The following is a 21,470-nucleotide window of genomic DNA, read 5'->3' on the forward strand; positions in this document are numbered from 1 at the left end:
GCAGGAGGTTGTGGTTAGTGGTTGTAGTAACTGCAGCAGAAGGTAGTGGTTGTAGTAACTGCAGCAGAAGGTAGTAGTTAGTAGTTGTAGTGACTGCAGCAGAAGGTTGTGGTTGTAGTAACTGCAGCAGAAGGTAGTAGTTAGTAGTTGTAGTGACTGCAGCAGAAGGTTGTGGTTAGCGGTTGTAGTAACTGCAGCAGGAGGTTGTGGTTGTAATAACTGCAGCAGGAGGTAGTGGTTGTAGTAACTGCAGCAGAAGGTAGTGGTTAGTGGTTGTAGTGACTGCAAGAGTTTTGGCAACTCTCACCCATCTCCTTATCTATTCAGATAAACACTTTCTCCCCCTCTCTCCTCCCTTCCCTTTCTTCTCCTCCCTACCCCCTCGCTCCCCCCTTCCCTCCCCTCCCTACCCCCTCGCTCCCCACTGGGTCCAAGGGTTATCAGTGCAATCCCTCCTGTGCCTCCGCCCTTTCCAAATGCCATCACCAACGTCTAACACTCCCCAGCTGCCTATCTGTACCCACCAGCACCACAGCAGCCCACAGACACGTAACCAGCAGAGAGGAGACAGACAGGAGACAGACAGGAGACAGAGGGGAGACTCAGTGACTAACCAAACTGGAATGAAAGTGAGGAAACAGCACAGCAGGAAAGGAAGAGCCAGAGCCAAGCAGAAAAGCAATATTTGCCTTAACTGTGCAGAGCGTAGAATTTAACACAAAGCAAAGGGGCAAGAGAGTGACACCGATTGAGACCTTTGCAGACACAAAGCATCTGCTGAATACCTGGAGTTTCAGAAACACCAAGATATATCAGAGAATGACAAAGGTCTAAACTCTCATCATCGGGGTATAAACCTCCACCTGGTCAATGTCATCAGTCTGACCTCAGGATCTGGGTGTTCATGTAGTGGAGACCTACCTCTTCTTCTCTCAACGCGCATTCTCAGAGAAGGAAGACAGGTTAAAGAATAGAGTGTATTCACATCTTCTCTTACTGCTACTGTGAGAGGCGAGAGACAGAGAGACAAATCCTCAGAACTGCTCCACCAATCACACAGTGAGTAAACACATCTCATTGTAATCGTTATGGCTGTCCAGGGATGGAGGGACATGGAAACTCAAACTAAACATCCTAACAAAGATCATAGTCAACTTTTTTCCAGCTCATAGGGTTTATGCTTCTAGAGCATGTTCAATTGAAGTTTGAGTGTGATGAGAAATTTTGCATTTTGTATTGTATTACCAAGATTGTTTAATAATCTTTTGGGCTCCTGAGTGGCGCAGCAGTCTAAGGCACTGCACCTCAGTGCTAGAGGCGTCACTATAGACCCCGGTTCAATTCCAGGCTGTATCACAACCGGTTGTGATTGGGAGTCCCATAGGGCGGCGCACAATTGGCCCAGTGTTGTCTGAGTTAGGGTTTGGCCGGGGTAGGCCATCATTCTTAATAAGAATTTGTTGTTAACTGCTTGCCTAGTTAAATAAAAAAAATTAAAAGTCCTTTATTGGAAGGTTTTTAATCCACCCGCATCTTTGCTTGGTTCATATGAAGACTGAATGGAAAAGTAACTATTTCAACCCATGAACCCTTTTTCCCATGATGTTCTATGAGAGGTTATACCTGCACATGCTACCTTCCTCTTAATACCAACAGTTATAGTATCAGATGTCATCTGAGGACATGTGACCATGACACATTGTGCCTGAGGTCCCACCCCACTGCTAAAGTCAACTGAACATTGATGAAAGTTTGGTGAAATAAATGAAATAACCCATTACAATGATCAGTTTTCAGTTAAAATCCAATCAACAAAAGGTTGTTGACGTTTAAAATTAGTGGAAGAAGGTTTCTTAGAAGAAGGTTTTGAAGAGGGTGGGGTGGGGTGGGGGGGCCTCATTGTTCTGGGTCTGTAGTCATCCAGGAGACGGGGTGGGGCCAAGGGAAGTCCATTTCCTCCCGCCCAGAGTTGTGTAGTTATCTGTGTTTACTTTCTGCACCTCTCACCACTGTACTTTAGGAAACTTAGCTACCCTCACTTTAATGCAATGACATCCCGAGGCTTTTTTTCAATCTATTATTGAAATAGGGGCATGCCAAACAGATTCCTGTGTGCAAAGGGGATCCATTATCAGGCTCCCCATCTATCTACAGTCGTGGCCAAAGGTTTTGACAATGACACAAATATTAATTTTCACAAAGTTTGCTGCATCAGTGTCTTTAGATATTTTTGTCAGATGTTACTATGGAATACTGAAGTATAATTACAAGAATTTCATAAGTGTCAAAGGCTTTTACTAACAATTACATGAAGTTGATGCAAAGAGTCAATATTTGCAGTGTGGACCCTTCTTTTTCAAGACCTTTGCAATCCTCCCTGGCATGCTGTCAATTAACTTCTGGGCCACATCCTGACTGATAGCAGTCCATTCTTGCATAATCAATGCTTGGAGTTTGTCAGAATTTGTGGGTTTTTGTTTGTCCACCCGCCTCTTGAGGATTGACCACAAGTTCTCAATGGGATTAAGGTCTGGGGAGTTTCCTGGCCATGAACCCAAAATATCAATGTTTTGTTCCCCGAGCCACTTAGTTGTCAAGGTGCTCCATCATTCTGGAAAGGCATTGTTCGTCACCAAACTGTTCCTGGATGGTTGGGAGAAGTTGCTCTCGAAGGATGTGTTGGTACCATTCTTTATTCATGGCTGTGTTCTTAGGCAAAATTGTGAGTGAGCCCACTCCCTTGGCTGAGAAGCAACCCCACACATGAATGGTCTCAGGATGCTTTACTGTTGGCATGACACAGGACTGATGGTAGAGCTCACCTTGTCTTCTCCGGACAAGCTTTTTTCCGGATGCCCTAAACAATCGCAAAGGGGATTCATCAGAGAAAATGACTTTACCCCAGTCCTCAGCAGTCCAATCCCTGTACCTTTTGCAGAATATCAGTCTGTCCCTGATGTTTTTCCTGGAGAGAAGTTTCTTCTTTGCTGCCCTTCTTGACATCAGGCCATCCTCCAAAAGTCTTCGCCTCACTGTGCGTGCAGGAATGCTGCCATTCCTGAGCAAGCTCTGTACTGGGGGTGCCCCGATCCCGCAGCTGAATCAACTTTAGGAGACGGTCCTGGCGCTTGCTGGACTTTCTTGGGCACCCTGAAGCCTTCTTCACAACAATTGAACCACTCTCCTTGAAGTTCTTGATGATCTGATAAATGGTAGATTTAGGTGCAATCTTACTGGCAGCAATATCCTTGCCTGTGAAGCCCTTTTTGTGCAAAGCAATGATGACGGCACGTGTTTCCTTGCAGGTAACCATGATTGACAGAGGAAGAACAATGATTCCAAGCACCACCCTCCTTTTGAAGCTTCCAGTCTGTTATTCGAACTCAATCAGCGTGATCTCCAGCCTTGTCCTCGTCAACACTCACACCTGTGTTAACGAGAGAATCACTGACATGATGTCTGCTGGTCCTTATGTGGCAGGGCTGAAACGCAGTGGAAATGTTTTTTGGGGGATTCAGTTCATTTGCATGGCAAAGAGGGACTTTGCAATTAATTGCAATTCATCTGATCACTCTTCATAACATTCTGGAGTATATGCAAATTTTCATCATACAAACTGAGGCAGCAGCCTTTGTGAAAATTTATATTTGTGTCATTCTCAAAAATGTTGCCACGACTGTACAGTGCCTTCAGAAATTATTCATACCCTTTGACTTTTTCCACATTTTGTTGTGTTACAGCCTGAATTTAAAATGGATTAAATTGAGATGTTGTGTCGCTGGCCTACACACAATACCCCATAATGTCAAAGTGGAATTGTGTTTTTAAACATTTTTACAAATTAATTAAAAATGTAAAGCTGAAATGTCTTGAGTCAATAAGTATTCATCCCCTTTGTTATGGCAAGCCTAACTAAGTTCAGGAGTAAAAATGTGCTTAACAAGTCATATACAAAGTTGCATGGACTCACTCTGTGTGCAATAATAGTGTTTAACCTGATTTTTGAATGTACATCTCTGTACCCCACACATATAATAATCTGTAAGGTCCCTCAGTTGAACAGTGAATTTCAAACACAGATTCAACCACAAAGACCAGGGAGGTTTTCCAATGCCTCACAAAGAAGGGCACCTATTGGTAGATGGGTTAAAAAAAGCAGACATTGAATATCCGTTTGAGCATGATGAAGTTATTAATTAAACTTTGGATGGTGTATCAATACACCCAGTCACTACAAAGATACAGGTGGCCTTCCTAACTCAGTTGCTGGAGAGGATGGAAACCTCTCAAGGATTTCACCATGACGTCAATGTTGACTTTAAAACAGTTGCAGAGTTTAATGGCTGTGATAGGAAAAAATTGAGGATGGATCAACAACATTGTAGTTACTCCACAATACTAACCTAATTGACAGAGTGAAAAGAAGGAAGCCTGTACAGAATAAAACATGCATCCTGTTTGCAATAAGGCACTAAAGTAAAACTGCAAAAAAATGTGGCAAAGAAAATAACTTTATGCCCTGAATGCAAAGCGTTGTGTTGGATTTGACCTAAACATTACACATCACTGAGTACCACTTTTCACATTTTCAAACATGGTGGTGGCTGCATCATGTTATAGGTATGCTTAAATTGTTTTAATAATGTGCAAATACTGTACAATACAGGTGTACAAAGCTCTTAGAGACTTACCCAGAAAGACTCACAGCTGTAATCGCTGCCAAAGGTGATTCTAACATGTATTGACTCAGGGGGTTGAATACTTATCTAATCAAGACATATTAATGTTTTATTTTCATATATTTTTTTATACAAATGTTAAAAATGTTTTCCACTGACATTAGAGTATTTTCTGTAGATCATTGACAAAAGATGACAATTAAATCTATTTGAATCCCACTTCGTAAAACAACAAAATGTGGAAAAAGTCAAGGGGTGTGAGTACTTTCTGAAGGCACTGTAACTGCAAGCACTATAAGGCTCCCTAGCAGAAGAGCAGCCCATAATTAACTGCACTACCACTAGTAATGATGATTATGAAATTGTATAACAGACACATAAATTACTGAATTAATAACACTAATCATTTTGTTTCCCGAAGGCCTAGGGAGGATGAGTCTGCCGAGGAACCGGACCCTGGAGAATGGCATCACCCAGCTGCATCACATTAACAATGGGGAACCTCTGTCTTCACTGCAATTCCACCTCCAGCACACAGGCTCTGTGACCTCTGTGCCAGGGTCGCCCACAGGGGGGTCAGGGGTGGTGGTGCCACCCCCGTACTCAGTAGCGGCCAGCGTGGCGGGGGCTACGGACGCCCCTCTGGAGCTGAGAGGCTCTCTGGACTGCTGGGCGTGCTCAATACTGGTGACAGCTCAGAACCTGATCATCGCGCTGGTCAACAGTACGCTGGTCAGTATTGTGTTCGGCACCATCATGACCCCAGCGCTGGTCATGGTCGTGTTTGGCTTCCTATGTCACTCTACGGTAAGACTGCCATCCAGGAAGAAAGTCTGTGTGTGTCAGAAAGAGATAGAGAAAGAGAGGGGAGAGTCAGAGACATACAGGGAGAGAGAGCATGAGTCCTGACCTGAGCATTGCTGTGTGACACATGATGAGTAGTTTTAATATGTATGTGTGTGTGTGTGTGTGTTTGTGATGGTTTCACACCATTAACCATTTCTCCTCCCTCTCCTCCCTGTCGTCCCCAGGTACAACCCAATGGCACGTCCCTGTACTGTTCAGACCTGCTGGATGACGGTGGCTGTGTGGCCCTGCTGGTGGTGGGCTTCATCCTGGTCACCCCCCTCCTGGTCCTGGCTCTGGCTGCCTACTGCCGCCTGGCCCACCACCTCCAACTGGGCATCTGTTTCATCCCCTACAGCAGGGCCGTCTACAAGAACCTGCCTGCCTCGCGCCAACGTGGAGGAGGCTGCTGTGGCCAGCAGGGGGGCTCAGAGGGGGAGGGCAAAGGCAGTGTGTGGGTGTGAGGGGAGGGATATGTTGACCCTAACCTTGACCCTAACCACTGATGCAGGGTCAGATAATATTTTCTTCCCTCTTAAGGTTAAGGTTAGGATTGGGGGTCAAGTAATCTGATCCTAGATCTGTAGATAGAGGCAACTTCTACCTTGAGCAGGGAGGGAAGGAATGTGAAGGAAGGGAGAAAACAGGGCATGAGGGTAGTAGGGAAAGTTGAAGTGTGGATTTGTGGAGATGATGTTTATGGACACAGTTATAATATGCCTATGAGTCTTGGGGTGGGGGTGGTGTGGAGGTGGATCTTCCAATACACTGGTTTGTAGATTGCAGAGAGCAAAGTTGAAGCTGTAAAAACATAAGTATGCTACATGAAGTACTATCAAATACCACTGTAACTACACTGCAATTATTTGTTATTATGTTTGTTTCTTATGTTGAATTATCCTGTACTATTATTAAATTATGTTTGTTTAGAATAAAATATTTCCATTATATCAGAAAAGGTGTTTTTCTTATAGAAATAACTACAAGTGAATCAGTTTCTGTCTGGCATGAAATGACAACATCTCCCTCTAGTGGAGCACGAGATTCCAACTACCATTACATCACCTCACAAACCTGTGGGTTACCATGGCTACTATCTCTCTGATGCCATATGGCAGCTGTCAAATGTTGACTCTTTAATCAAAGTTTTAATGACATATTAATTCCAAGTAAGTACATCATAGAAATATGTTACACAGAATCAAAACGCTTTTATAGCATAACTTCCCTCAGTAACTGGAAGGGTTTGCTTGTATTCACTTGTCTGGCTTGAATAGAATGATGACATTCGTAGAAAACTGTTGACAACCTATAATTCTATTTTGTGGATAACAAAAACAGTTGTCATAAAGTAATAAATACATGAGTAACTTGCTAATTAAAACATTTAAAGTAGGGTAAAACAATCTACTTCTGTCATGTTTATAGTCATGACCTGTGAATAAGCAGGTGTTGTAATGTAATTGTGAATACTTTGAATATATTCCAGGCATCCTAACTGCCCATTATAGCAATAGAATAGTATTGAATGGAAAATAAAAAAAATATATATTTTTTTTTAATTAAAAGCAATGTCAGTTTCATATAAACTACAAAACAACTTACTTTCTCCCTGCCCGCTGTTGTGCTCTAAGTCAGCTGTTTGAAAATCAAAACAAATATTTACGCTACTGAAAGGTCACTGCTCAAGGTCACCAAAAATCAGTGTTCTGCCCATCAGTCAAATTAGGTTGGACTGGGTGTCAGATTAGGTAAGGCCATGTTTCAATCATGATCAACTATGGTTGGCTATTGCGTTGGTTACCTCTAATGTCCCCTTGTGTTGATGGTTGACAGGATAATAATAGCATACACAACCTTTAATAAAAGCAATTCATGTAATATTTTACCATGTGGAGGTACAAGATGCATAATAAAATGTTTTACATAGTGTGGGTAAACACATAATCTTGACTGACTAACATTGCCTCCCTTACCAATTGGATCACCATGTCCTTGTTTAACAGTTAATAAGGGAACAGTGTTGGGGAGTAGTGAAATACATGTATTTACATTTTTAACTACATTTTGCAGTAGCTTGTTGTTGGTAGTAGAACTAAACTAAAATCTTGGTAGTGTTTTCAGTAGTGAATTACATGTTTGCCATGTAGTGGTGTAGCTAACTAGGACTACTGGAACTACACACTACTTTTTTGCTCAAATAAAATAAAATAAAATATGGGTAAAGTATCAACACTTCAAATTATTGATATAAAAAATGCAAGTATTGGTATAAAACTTTTTTTTATTGATATCAAATATTCAATGAATATATGTTAAAACGGCTTTCCATACCCCAACACTGTAAGGGAACATAGCAACAATTCACTGGAAATCTATTAACTTCCATGCCAAGTTGCCAACACACGCATACAGTAAATGCAGGGGCGGGGTCAGAGGGCAAGGGAGGCATGTTTTGTGTTGTAGCCACACACTGAAGGATTAGCTATTTAAAGACGCGGAGTCGGCAGTGGAAAATTTCCATGCTCTTGTTGTATCAAAGGGAGAGTGACAGACGCGCTACAAGGCAGGTTGCATATACACCATCATTTGTCAGGGGAATGAGCTCTGACTGCCTCGAGACATCAAACCGGAAGCAAATTATACAATTTCTAGGAGAATTCCAAGGAAACAAACTCACTACAATATAAATTCATGCCGTTTTGATCTTGGATTTCCAGGTGAGTTAAAAGCACTTTTACTATTCAATAGCACCAAGACGTCCATGGCGTTTTCAATATTTAGTTTTCACATTTAGTATTTTGTTGTTATAACCTTTTGTATTGATTGGCCTATGTGAAGTCGTTGATATGGAACCCACTTTGTAGCCTCATTAGGCCAAAAGTGTGTCAGAATTGAGGGCACAAGCTGAAATGGATGTAGGAAAACACACACGCTGTAAAAACTATTGGTCGCTAAATCCGGAGAAATTAAGGACCATGTAAAACCCTGTTGGTCACTAAATCCGGCTAAAAGGACCACGTAAAAACTGTTGGCTCGTTTGCCCTCACCCGTCTGAACTGTTGGCTGTGAATGCCCTCACCCGCTATATACTTACAGTGCCTTGCAAAAGTATTCATCTCCCTTGGCGTTTTTCCTATTTTGTTGCTTTTCAACCTGCAATTTGAATGGATTTTTGGGGGATTTCATGTAATTCATGTAATAAGATCTGATGCAACCAATTACCTTCATAAGTTACATAATTAGTTAAATAAAGTCCACTTATGTGCAATCTAAGTGTCATATGATCTGTCACATGATCTCAGTTATATATATATATATCTGTTCTGAAAGGCCCCAGAGTCTGCAACACTACTAAGCAACGGGCACCACCAAGCAAGCAGCACCATGAAGACCAAGGAGCTCTCCAAACAGGTCAGGGACAAAGTTGTGGAGAAGTACAGATCAGGGTTGGGTTATAAAAAAATATCAGAAACTTTGAACATCCCACGGAGCACCATTAAATCCATTATTAAAAAAATTTAACGAATATGGCACCACAGCAGACCTGCCAAGTGAGGGCTGCCCACAAAAACTCACAGACCAGGCAAGGAGGGCATTAACCAGAGAGGCAACAAAGAGACCAAAGATAACCCTGAAGGAGCTGCAAAGCTCCACAGTGGAGATTGGAGTATCTGTCCATAGGACCACTTTAAGCCATACACTCCACAGAGCTGAGCTTTACGGAAGAGTGTCCAGAAAAAAGCCATTGCTTAAAGAAACAAATAATCAAACATGTATGTTGTTCTCCAAAAGGCATGTGGGAGACTCCCCAAACATATGGAAGAAGGTACTTTGGTCAGATGAGACTAAAATTGAGCTTTTTTGCCATCAAGGAAAACGCTATGTCTGGCATAAACCCAACACCTCTCATCACCCACGGAACACCACCATCCCCACTGTCAAGCATGGTGGTGGCAGCATCATGCTGTGGGGATGTTTTTCATTGGCAGGGACTGGGAAACTGGTCAGAATTGAAGGAATGATGAATGGCGCTAAATACAGGGACATTTTTGAGGGAAACCTGTTTCAATCTTCCAGAGATTTGAGACTGGGATGGAGGTTCAACTTCCAGCAGGACAATGATCATAAGCATACTGCTAAAGCATCACTCGAGTGGTTTAAGGGGAAACATTTAAATGTCTTGGAATGGCCTAGTCAAAGCCCAGACTTCAATCCAATTGAGAATCTGTGGGATGACTTAAAGATTGCTGTACACCAGTGGAACCCATCCAACTTGAATGAGCTGGAGCAGTTTTGCCTTGAAGAATGGGAAAAATCCCAGTGGCTAGATGTGCCAAGCTTATAGAGACATACCCCAAGAGACTTGCAGCTGTAGTTGCTGCAAAAGGTGGCTCAACAACGTATTGACTTTGTGGGGATGAATAGTTATGCACGCTCAAGTTCTGTTTTTTTGTCTTATTTCTTGCTTGTTTCACAATAAAAAGTATTTTGCATCTTCAAAGTGGTAGGCATGTTGTGTAAATCAAATGATACAAACCCCCCCAAAAATCTATTTTAATTCCAGGTTGTAAGGCAACAAAATAGGAAAAATGCCAAGGGGGTGAATACTTTTGGAAGCCACTGTATAACTGATTGGTTTGGTTCTGTCCTCTATAGTGCTGTCCAGTTAGAACATGATGTTGAGGCCCATCACTGTACTCTTGATAGTCACCACCACTCACAGACACAGCAGTTTCCTTTGAAGTTCTTTATATGATTCTGGTAATGTGAATTACTTGGAATCTTGTTGTTGTGGTTCTATAAGACAAAGATATGCACACATGTAAACAGTATTATTTAAGGGTTATAACTATGCAATACGCATATTAGTGCCTTCGGAAAGTATTCCGACCCCTTGACTTTTTCCACATTTTGTTACCTTATAGCCTTATTCTAAAATGGATTACATTTTTTTTTAATCCTCAGCAATCAACACACAATATCCTGTAATGACAAAGCGAAAACAGGTTTTTAGACATTTTTGCAAATTGATAAAAAAAAAAAAAATGAAATACCTTACTTACATATGTATTCAGACTCTTTGCTATGAGACTCGAAATTGAGCTCCGGTGCATCCTGTTTCCATTGATCATCCTTGAGATGTTTCCACGACTTGATTGGACTCCACCTGTGGTAAATTCAATTGATTGGACATGATTTGGAAAGGCACACAAATGTCTGTAGAGCTCCCCAGATTGGTGCCTTGACACAATCCTGTTTCGGAAGGGTACAAAAAAATGTCTGCAGCATTGAAGGTCCCCAAGAACAAGTAGCCTCCATCATTCTTAAATGGAAAAAGTTTGGAGCCACCGAGACTCTTCCTAGATCTGGCCGCCCGGCCAAACTGAGCAATCAGGGGAGAAGGGCTTTGGTCAGGGAGGTGACCAAGAACCCGATGGTCACTCTGACAGAGCTCTAGAGTTCCTCTGTGGAGATAGGATAACATTCCAGAAAGACAACCATCTCTGCAGCACTCTGCCAATCAGGCCTTTATGGTAGAGTGGCCAGACGGAAGCCACTCCTCTGTAAAAGACACATGACACTTGGAGTTTGCCAAAAGGCACCTAAAGACTCTCAGACCGTGAGAAACAAGATTCTCTGCTCTGATGAAACCAAGATTGAACTCTTTGGCCTGAATGCCAAGCGTCACGTCTGGAGGAAACCTGGCACCATCCCTACAGTGAAGCATGGTGGTGGCAGCATCATGCTGTGGGGATGTTTTTCAGCGGCAGGGACTGGGAGACTAGTCAGGATTGACGCAAAGATGAACAGAGCAAAGTACAGAGAGATCCTTGATGAAAACCTGCTCCATAGCGCTCAGGACCTCAGACTGGTGACGAAAGTTCACCTTCCAACAGGACAACGACCCTAAGCACACAACCTAGACAATGCAGGAGTGGCTTCGGGACAAATCTCTGAATATCCTTGAGTGGCCCAGCCAGAGCCCGGACGTTCTAACATCTCTGGAGAGACCTGAAAATAGCAACGTTCCCCATCTAACCTGACAGAGCTTGAGAGGATCTGCAGAGAAGAATGGGAGAAACTCCCCAAATACAGGTGTGCCAAGCTTGTAGCGTCATACCCAAGACGACTCGAGGCTGTAATCGCTGCCAAAGGTGCTTCAACAAAGTACTGAGTAAAGGGTCTCAATACTTATGTAAATGTGATATTTCATTTTTTTAATTATTATTATAGATTAGCAGGAATTTCAAAAAAAATGTGTTTGCTTTGCCATTATGGGGTATTGTGTGTAGATTTATGAGGGAAAAAACTATTTAATCCATTTTAGAATAAGGCTGTAACAACAAAATGTGGAAAAAGTCAAGGGGTCTGAATACTTTCTGAAGGCACTGTATGTACATGAATAAATGGCAAATGGGATTATACTTATAACATGTCTATAAAGGGCCATAAACACAGCATCAATATAAGCATAAACTTAAACAGTCCTCTCTTGGAGAGAGCGAAACCAATTATTTGGATTGACAAAGGGTCAAAATTTATGGCACTCTCTCTCTCCAGCCTTGTGTTCGAATCTGCAACCTTATCAGGTCTGCCCTGGTGCCACAGGGTCCTAAATGATTCTGCGCATGAGCGAGCTCCAAGAACTGTCTAAGAGGACTCTAGAAGCTCACCCATGGCAACGCAATAAAACACCTTAATAAAGGCCACTATGGAAAACGTGGTTGCGTGTGCATGCAAAAGACTGTTTACCAATACAACAATTAAACCACTTCTGCAAAAATACTTGTGCAACCAATGCAATAGCACTAATAGTACGGAATAATACTACATACGATAAACAATAGGCAAAGTAGTATTGGCAACTCTGACATTAAAGAATAGTAACAGCCATACTGTAGAACATATGTCTAAAAGCTATCAAAGTAACAGTAAGTAATTAGTGGTAATTACCTACTATTACACAGCATGTAAAACCCCCAATAACTCCCTGCAACTTACATTTCGATGCACGCACAACATTCAGACATTTGTCTTACTGTGAACAACAAAAAGTCCTCAGAAACATGGGTCTTCTCCCTTCTGATGACAACAACACTGAGTGGGCGGGTGCGGAGTCCAGATGCGCATTTCCAAGCACTCTGATTGGTTGGGAATTGCAGGCCTATGATGGGCAAGTGATATCTTAGGTAGACTGAGCAGCCAAACTAACGGGACTTAAGGGAAACTGAAGGGACTGTGAGGGGAAGTTAGGTAGCGAGGAGAGGAGCAGGACAGCCTTTTTTACACACGCAATAACAGCTTAGTTGGGCATGTATGGGTCACCATGACTGGGGTTACCATGTATGGGTCACCATGACTGGGGTTACCATGTATGGGTCACCATGTCTGGGGTTACCATGTATGGGTCACCATGTCTGGGCTTAACATGACTGGGGTTACCATGACTGGGGTTACCATGTATGGGTCACCATGACTGGGGTTACCATGTATGGGTCACCATGTCTGGGGTTACCATGACTGGGGTTACCATGACTGGGGTTACCATGTATGGGTCACCATGACTGGGGTTACCATGTATGGGTCACCATGACTGGGCTCACCATGACTGGGGTCACCATGTCTGGGCTCACCATGTCTGGGCTCACCATGTCTGGGCTCACCATGACTGGGGTTACCATGTATGGGTCACCATGACTGGGCTTACCATGACTGGGGTTACCATGACTGGGGTTACCATGTATGGGTTACCATGACTGGGGTTACCATGACTGGGCTCACCATGTCTGGGCTCACCATGTCTGGGCTCACCATGTCTGGGCTTACCATGACTGGGCTTACCATGTCTGGGGTTCCCTTTTACCTAGCAGGTGACATAGAAGTCCTATACTGTAAAGGAGACAGATCTATGATTAGATCAGCTTGTTGGTTTGTTCTCACAATTCCCTAGAGTCATGTTAAGCGTCCTGGCATTTTGCTGTTCCCCATAACCAGAAACACTGACCTAAGCAGACCTGAAGCTTAGGATACAAACTAACTTTACTATTGCAAATCAACTTTCATAAGAAGATGCGTAGACTCGATATTTGCACTGTGACATTGACTTCTTGCTGTCACAACATAGTTGCATAATGTAAACAGAAAAGTAGAATGAGACTGTATAAGTAGGCACTGGATAGATTATGTCTGTTAGATGGGCCTGTCTCTCCAGCACAAACCCAGACAGAGATTTGGGTCACTGATTGTGAATATGTAACTTACATAATTTAAAAGCACCCTTTGATGAAGTGCCTGTTTTTATCATGCATCTATTTGATAATCTGTCATAGCTGGAGGTAATAATCTAAATGGTTCACTGCCTCCAGGGTCCCCAAACATTAAGGACAAGGAAGAAAATACCCTTTAGCTACTGTCTCTCTCTCTCTCTCTCTCAAACAGAAAAATGATAGTCCTACACCCAAACCACAATTACACATTTAGGGCAAGTTTGGAGTGTGTCAGTTTTAGAAATGGATAATAACTCAATTTTGCTGGTGCAATTCAGAAGAGGGATGAGTAGCTCTTACATTCCCTGAACAAGGCACGTCATTTATTTTGTGAGAAACAGAGCACATAATGCAATATGATTGTTCAAGTTCTTGTTCAAATCCTGCTGAGTTATGGAGTACCTAGTGTTAATGCTCCTTTTAAATAACATAATCCTTGTTCTCTCTTTTCAGACTGGCTCCTCTATCTGCTGCACCAATGGGTGTGAAGGTTCTCCAGTGTTTTCCCTGGTACAAGAGGTGTAAAGACAAGGGCAAGGGCAGAGACTGCCTCCCTAAAGAGGGTAGGAACACCAGCTACAGTTTTTTCTGGAGTGGGATGCTTGTTTGTTTAGATTTTTTCAGAGGCACTATTTTCAAAAAGCGGAACACTATGTTACTTGGAATGTAATATTGGACTGAAAACCCTTTGACAGTTCATCAACATCCGTAGTAGTACAATATGGGAATGTGACTTACCGAGATAGATTAATGTCAGTGTTAATGTAAAGTTAATGGGTTTTTAATGATGTCCTCTCTCCTCCCTTCCAGTTCCATCCATTGAGGCAGAGCCCCAGTTTGTCCCGTCAACCTATGCCAGTGATGGTGCTGGAGGAGGAGTTGTCTACTTTTCCCACAAGGCAAGAGTGGCCTACAGACATCGGATGGAGGGCAACGTTATAGACACCACCTACTGAGCCCCCAACCTCCAGCCCCTGCTGCAAAAACACCCCTCAAAGACTGTCTGCTCAGAAGCATCTTTGTCTTACAACAGACAGTATCCCAGTTCTTCAATGATTGTGTCTGGACAGAAGAATACTAAAATGATGGTCAAAAATAAAATGGTCAGAAAACTGTTCTTGTTTGTATTTGAGGAGCTTAGTTCAGCTGAAGGTTTAAGATAGGTGCTTGACTAAAGATGGAGGCTGAGAAGCACTACTGAGAACTGTCTGATAGCCATTAGAACATCTTTGACAGATGGGAGAAAACACTTTTAGATAGGGGTTGAGAAACTTTGTTTACGCTATTACCTTGAAGTGCATTCTTCTTGTTTTCCTGTCGTTTTATCATTTGTCACTTTATTTATTGTTCTAGGGTCAAAGTTGTGTACGTGTGTCTGCTATACACCTAATGGTTTTGCATATTTTTTGGGGTATGTTTTGTAATGGTCCATTTTCTGTAAAATCCCATCTAGAAACTGGTGTTGTAGACTGGCCATAACTAATACACAGCTATACGATGAATGTAGTAATAACTGTCATTGATTACTGACACTTTATATTCTATTTGTATTGTTGCTATGAAATAATCAACAAAAGACTAATGCTACATAACTAGTAATGTGACCAGTCACTTTTTAAATAGTTTTGGATAGCTGCAAATAAATGTTTTTGCCGTTTGATTATGGAACCCTTTCTAATGTGTCTTTCTAGTTCAGCCCATGATCTTTGTTATCCTATCACATCCTTTCAAAAGTTTTCAGAGTAAGACTGTATTTTAGTAACACTGGGGATGTACTTAACAAACAGGCCTTTATGGCAGACCGACTGTGAACACTGGTTAAAGATTAACACTTTAACCAGTGACTTGGCACCAAGACACGTGTTTTACATACGAGATGGCAAAGGGTTATGTAATGCATATCAGATATAACGGTAAGAAGAAAGAGAGGAGATCTTGGTTACTTCCCTGGAGAAATACTACTGTAAAACAAACTACAGTAAAACAAAAACAACAGGTACACACTATAGGCAATGGTAATTGGCACACACGTAACATGGTATGTATCACACCTTTTCAGATAAGCATCAATTCAGTATATTTGGTAACACTATAATCATAACTAACATGAAGCAGGTGTCTCAGAGCCTAAGGTAGCCTGGTTGTCTCTGGTACCCAGACTAGCTGTGAGGTGTCCTAATGCCTACAGATCTTAATAAACATGGAAATCCAGGAGTAGCGTCTGAACAGGCAGTAATCTCCATCCTCGACAAGGAGATGGTGGGATATGGCGTTGTAGCCATGGGAGGCCATGAATGACTTTGTGTACGGGTGCCTCGATGAGGAGGAAGGGAAGGCTTTCTTGGTGCAGGGGTCCCATGGTGATAGTGAGTGGTGCTGTGATGTGTGTGATTGTCCCAGATCCCAGTGGTCGATTATCCAGCGCTTGAAACGGAAAAGAGAGCGGGTAAGAGGTTATGTTCTGGGAGAAGGCAAGGGCCTGGTCAATGAAATTTTTCACGGCACTGGAGTCCACGAGAGCTGTAGAAACAACACACGAGGAACAGCCAGCTAGTGAAATCGGTACTAAAAAGGGTTTGGTGGAAAGTGATGATGATGGAATACTCACGCCTACCCCAGGAGATGGATAATCACGAGGCCGTCCCTCTGCTCTAGTGGATCCCGGGTTGGGATGTAGTGGACACCGTTGAAGCTGGTACCCCTCCTGACCACAATATGGACAGAGCCCCAGCTGTCTCCGACGGCTTCGCTCAGCGGCGGAGAGGCGTGTGGCCCCTACCTCCATGGGTTCAGGCTCTGAATCAGAACGTTCAACGAAGGAGGGAGAGAGGCGATGGGGGTACCGACGCTCCCAAAGAAGGCTATCCAGGCAGATGGTCATCGCGATGAGTGCGACCAAAGAGAGGGTGTTGTCTCAGCATTCCAACGTCGGGACCTCTTTACGCAATCCTCTACTGAATAAGATGCGGAGCACCGGCTCATTCCATCTGCTGGATGCTGCCACTGTATGAAAGATGAGGGCATACTCCGCAGCAGTCTGGCCATCCTGCCGCAGTTGGAGTAGGCACTCACCCCCCTCTCTGCCCTCCAGTGGATGATCGAAGACTCCTCTGAACAGAGCCATGAACCACTCATAGGAACCCAGCTCCTCCTCTCCTCTCTTCCAGACGGCCGTAGCCGACTACAACGCCCACCCGGTCAGCAGGGAAATAACCGTGGCAACCTTGGACCTCTCGGTAGTGGGGGCTCCCATCTGTTGAATGAAATAGAGGTACCACTGGAGGAGGAAGACACAGAATTTGGATGGAATCCCGTCATATTTGTCCGGGAGGAACAAACGGGCATCGCTGACCTGGGCGGACTGCTGAAAGAGCTGAGGTACTGGCTCTCTGGGTCGACTCATGGTAAAGGATCCTCCACTCATTGGAGGTGACGGCCCTTGAGGAAGATCTAGACGTTGAAGAACACTGAGGACCTCATCCATCGCCGTGCCACCTGTTCATAGTGTTGGCGAAGTAGGTCTCCCTGTTCGTCGACCATCCTGGAGATGTCTCGGTTGGCTGCTGCTTCCATTTTGTGAGACAATATTCTGTAACAAAAACACAGGGAGTCAGGAAGCAGGTGTAGTCGGCAAGTTTAATCTTGACGAGCATAGAGTGAATACAAAAACAGGAGTAGTGTCTGAACAAGAACACAGAAATACTGCCTGATGGGTAATACAACGGAGTGCTAGATAAAGGGGAAGTAATCAGGGTAGTGACAAAGTCCAGGTGTGCCTAACGATGGGGCGTAGGTGTGCGTAATGATGGTTACCAAGTGTGCATAATGATGGGTTGCCAGGGCCGGTGGTTAGTAGACCGGCGATGTCGAGCACTGGAGCGGGGGAGCGGGATTAGACGTGACAAAAGCAACCAGTGGTTACAATAAACGGTCAACCCAAATGTAAATGTGAACTGTCTCAAATGTGTTTATAACAGTTATGATGTGTGCAATGTCATTACGCAGACATTATGTTAACACACATTATCATAGCATTATGTTGACAGTATACTGTAACTGCAGCCATGGATAATATGACTGGTCTCCTTGGTTTTTAATCCTTAAAATGTTCCGAACCAAAATCGCCCAACCAAGGATAATTTAGCTATTTGATTTGGGATTTTAGGATGCTTTAGGTACACATTTTTTGTAGATGAAACATTGAATATGCCTTACTGGTATAAGTCCATAGAAACACAGTTTCATACATGGATAAACAGAGAGTCAAAAAATAATTCAAAAGGAAGTTTGTTTTAAAGGGTAGGTCCTATATCTGAGATATTTTTTACCCATATTTAACCCATTTTTGGTACCGGGATACGCTTCAGACTAGTCTTGTGAGGCTTGAAGGTGTCCTAGAGCACAACCTGGTCTCATAGACCTAACATATTCGTGACACTCAAATTAGTATGATATGTTATGTTTGGTATGGTTACATAAGACAAAAGGTTACTTAAGGCAAAAATTAAATGAGAGTGGTTGGTCATATAACGTGAATGTCTAGCAACCCAAAGGTTGTGTGTTTGAATCTCATCACGGACAATTTTAGCTATTTAGCAACTTTTCAACTACTTACTACTTTTTAGCTACTACGCAGCTATTTAGCATGTTAGCTAACCCTTCCCCTAACACTAACCTTAACCTTAACCATTTAACTTAACTCCTAACCTTAACCCTAACCCTTAACCCTAACCCCCTAGCCTAGGTAACATTAGCCACCTAGCTAATGTTAGCATTAGCCACTTAGCTAACGTTAGCAACATCAAATTCGTAATTCGTAACATAATATGTTTAGCAAATTCTGAACATATTGTATGAAATGGATGATGGACATCCACAAATTAATACATACCATATGAAACGTAACATACAGTATCATACTAAATGGAGTGTCTCGGCTTTACGTACAGAATAATACAAAATGCTCTGAGACCAGGTTACAGCCCAGAGCAAAACAACCATGTTCGTAAGAGTCTCACTTTTCCATAGAGAAAGAGTGTGCAAAGCTGTCATCAAGGCAAAGAGTGGCTACTTTGAAGAATCTCAAATATAAAATATAGTTTCATTTGTTTAACGATTAATTTTTTAGTTACCACATGATTCCATATGTTTTATTTCATAGTTTTGATGTCTTCACTATTATTCTACAATGTAGAAAATAGTAAAAAATAAAGAAAAACCCTGGAATGAGTAGGTGTGAACAAATTTCTGTCTGGTACTGTACGTGTAGGTAGAGGTAAACTACACATAGATAACTATGCATAGATAATAAACAGAGAGTCGCAGCAGAGTAAAATGGGGGGGTAGCAATTTGCAAATAGTCTGGGTAGCATTTTGGTTAGCTGTTCAGGAGTCTTATGGCTTGGGTGTAGAAGCTGTTAAGAAGCCTTTCGTACCTAGACTTGGTGCTCTGGTACCGCCTGCCGTGTGGTAGCAGAGAGCTATGACTAGGGTCTATGACTAGGGTAACTCGAGTCTTTGGCAATTTCTAGGGCCTTCCTCTGACACCGCCTGGTATAGAGGTCCTGAATGGCAGGAAGTTTGGCCCCAGTGATGTACTGGGCCATATGCACTACCCTCTGTAGTGCCTTGCGGTCGGAGGCCGAGCAGTTGCCATACCAGTCAGGATGCTCTCGATGGTGCAGCTAAAGAACTTGTTGAGGATCTGAGGACCAATGCCAAATATTTTAATTCTCCTGAGGCATTGTCGTGCCCTCTTCACGACTGTCTGGTACTACACTGCCAGGTCTCTGGCCTCCTTCCTAGAGACTGTCTCATCGTTGTTGGTGATCAGGCCTACCACTGTTGTGTCGTCTGCAAACTTAATGATGGTTTTGGAGTCGTGCTTGGCCATGCAGTTATGGGTGACCAGGGAGTACAGGAGGGGACTGAGTACGCACCCCTGAGGGGCCCCCGTGTTGAGGATCAGCGTGCCAGATGTGTTGTTACCTACTCTGACCACCTGGGGGCAGCCCATCAGAAAGTCCAGGATCCAGTTGCAGAGGGGGGTGTTTAGTCCCAGGGTCCTTCGCTTAGTGATGAGCTTTGAGGGCACTATGGTGTTGAATGCTGAGCTGCAGTCAATGAATAGCATTGTCACGTAGGTGTTCCTTTTGTCTAGGTGGGAAAGGGCAGTGTGGATTGCCATACAGATTGCATCATCTGTGGTTCTGTTGGTGCGGTTTGCAAATTGGAGTGGGTCTAGGGTTTCTGGGATAATGGTGTTGATGTGAGCCTTAAAGCACTTTATGACTACAGATGTGAGTGCTACGGGTCGGTAGTCATTTAGGCAGGTTACCTTGGTGTTCTTGGGCACAGGGACTATGGTGGTCTGCTTGAAACATGTTGGTATTACAGACTCGGGTCAGGGAGAGGTTGAAAATATCAGTGAAGACACTTGCCAGTTGGTCAGCGCAGACACTTGCCAGTTGGTCAATCTTAGTCCTGTATTGACACTTTGCTTATTTGATGGTTCGTCAGAGGGCATAGCAGGATTTCTTATAAGCGTCCGGGTTAGAGTCCCGCTCCTTGTAAGCGGCAGCTCTACCCTTTATTTCGGATGTAGCCTGTAATCCATGGCTTCTGGTTGGGGTATGTACGTACAGTCACTATGGGGATGACATCATCGATGCACTTATTGATGAAGCCAGTGACTGATGTGGTGTACTCCTCAAAGTCATCAGAAGAATCCCGGAACATATTACATTCACGTCATTTAGCAGACGCTTTTATCCAGAGCGACTTACAGTAGTGAATGCATACATTTCATAAAAACAATTCTCCGTACTGGTCCCCCGTGGGAATCGAACCCACAACCCTGGCGTTGCAAACACCATACTCTACCAACTGAGCCAGTCTGTGCTAACAAAACAGTCCTGTAGCTTAGTATCTGCGTCATCTGACCATTTCCGTATTGAGCAAGTCACTGGTACTTCCTGCTTTAGTTTTTGCTTGTAAGCATGAATGAGGAGGATAGCGTTATGGTCAGATTTGCCAAATGAAGGGCGAGGGAGAGCTTTGTACGCATCTCTGTGTGTGGATTAAAGGTGGTCTAGAGTTTTTTTTCCTCTGGCTGCACATTTAACATGCTAGTAGAAATTAGGTGAAACGGATTTAAGTTTCTCTGCATTAAAGTCCCCGGACACAGAGCGCCGCCTCTGTATGAGCATTTTCTTGTTTGCTTATGACCTTATACAGCTCGTTGAGTGCGGTCTTAGCGCCAGCATCGGTTTGTGGTGGTAAATAGACAGCTACAAAAAATATAGATGAAAACTCTCTTGGTAAATAGTGTGGTCTACAGCTTATCATGAGATACTCTACCTCAGGCGAGCAAACCTCGAGACTTCCTTAATATTAGATTTTGTGCACCAGCTGTTATTTATAAATAGACACAGACCGCCACCCTTGTCTTACCGGAGGCAACTGTTCTATCTTTTGCCGATGCACAGATCGGAGCTCATCCAGTTTATTATGCAATGATTACATGTTGGCTAATAGGACTGATGGTAGAGGCGGATTACCCCACTCGCCGTCGGATTCTTATAAGGCACCCCGACCTACGACCCCTATATCTTCGTCTCTTCTTCATGTGAATGACAGGGATTTGGGCCTTGTCTGGTGTCTGAAGTAAATCCTT

At 43.3% G+C, this 21,470-nt stretch overlaps 1 protein-coding gene and 1 long non-coding RNA gene across 2 annotated transcripts; both read left to right on the forward strand.

Annotated features, from left to right (window-relative positions):
• Positions 1–502: 502 nt before the first annotated feature.
• LOC106563386 (transmembrane protein 88) lies at positions 503–6,473 on the forward strand. Its single transcript, XM_014128893.2, has 3 exons — positions 503–1,059; positions 5,101–5,486; positions 5,711–6,473. Exons 2-3 carry the CDS (start codon positions 5,112–5,114, stop codon positions 5,987–5,989), a joined length of 654 nt encoding a protein of 217 aa, XP_013984368.1. The 5' UTR covers positions 503–1,059; positions 5,101–5,111; the 3' UTR covers positions 5,990–6,473.
• A 1,491-nt stretch (positions 6,474–7,964) lies between these two features.
• LOC106563387 (uncharacterized) lies at positions 7,965–15,463 on the forward strand. Its single transcript, XR_001319246.2, has 3 exons — positions 7,965–8,245; positions 14,249–14,358; positions 14,606–15,463. It is a non-coding gene; the product is annotated as an uncharacterized lncRNA (long non-coding RNA).
• Positions 15,464–21,470: the final 6,007 nt, after the last annotated feature.

This window comes from Salmo salar, chromosome ssa11 (assembly GCF_905237065.1).
Source record: "Salmo salar chromosome ssa11, Ssal_v3.1, whole genome shotgun sequence".
Classification (NCBI taxonomy): domain Eukaryota; kingdom Metazoa; phylum Chordata; class Actinopteri; order Salmoniformes; family Salmonidae; genus Salmo; species Salmo salar.

Coding starts and splice junctions, on each gene's coding strand:
- LOC106563386 (XM_014128893.2), top strand. CDS start 5,112: ATGAGTCTGCCGAGGAACCGGACCCTGGAGAATGGCATCACCCAGCTG. Junction 5,487..5,710: donor GCTTCCTATGTCACTCTACG/GTAAGACTGCCA, acceptor TGTCGTCCCCAG/GTACAACCCAATGGCACGTC.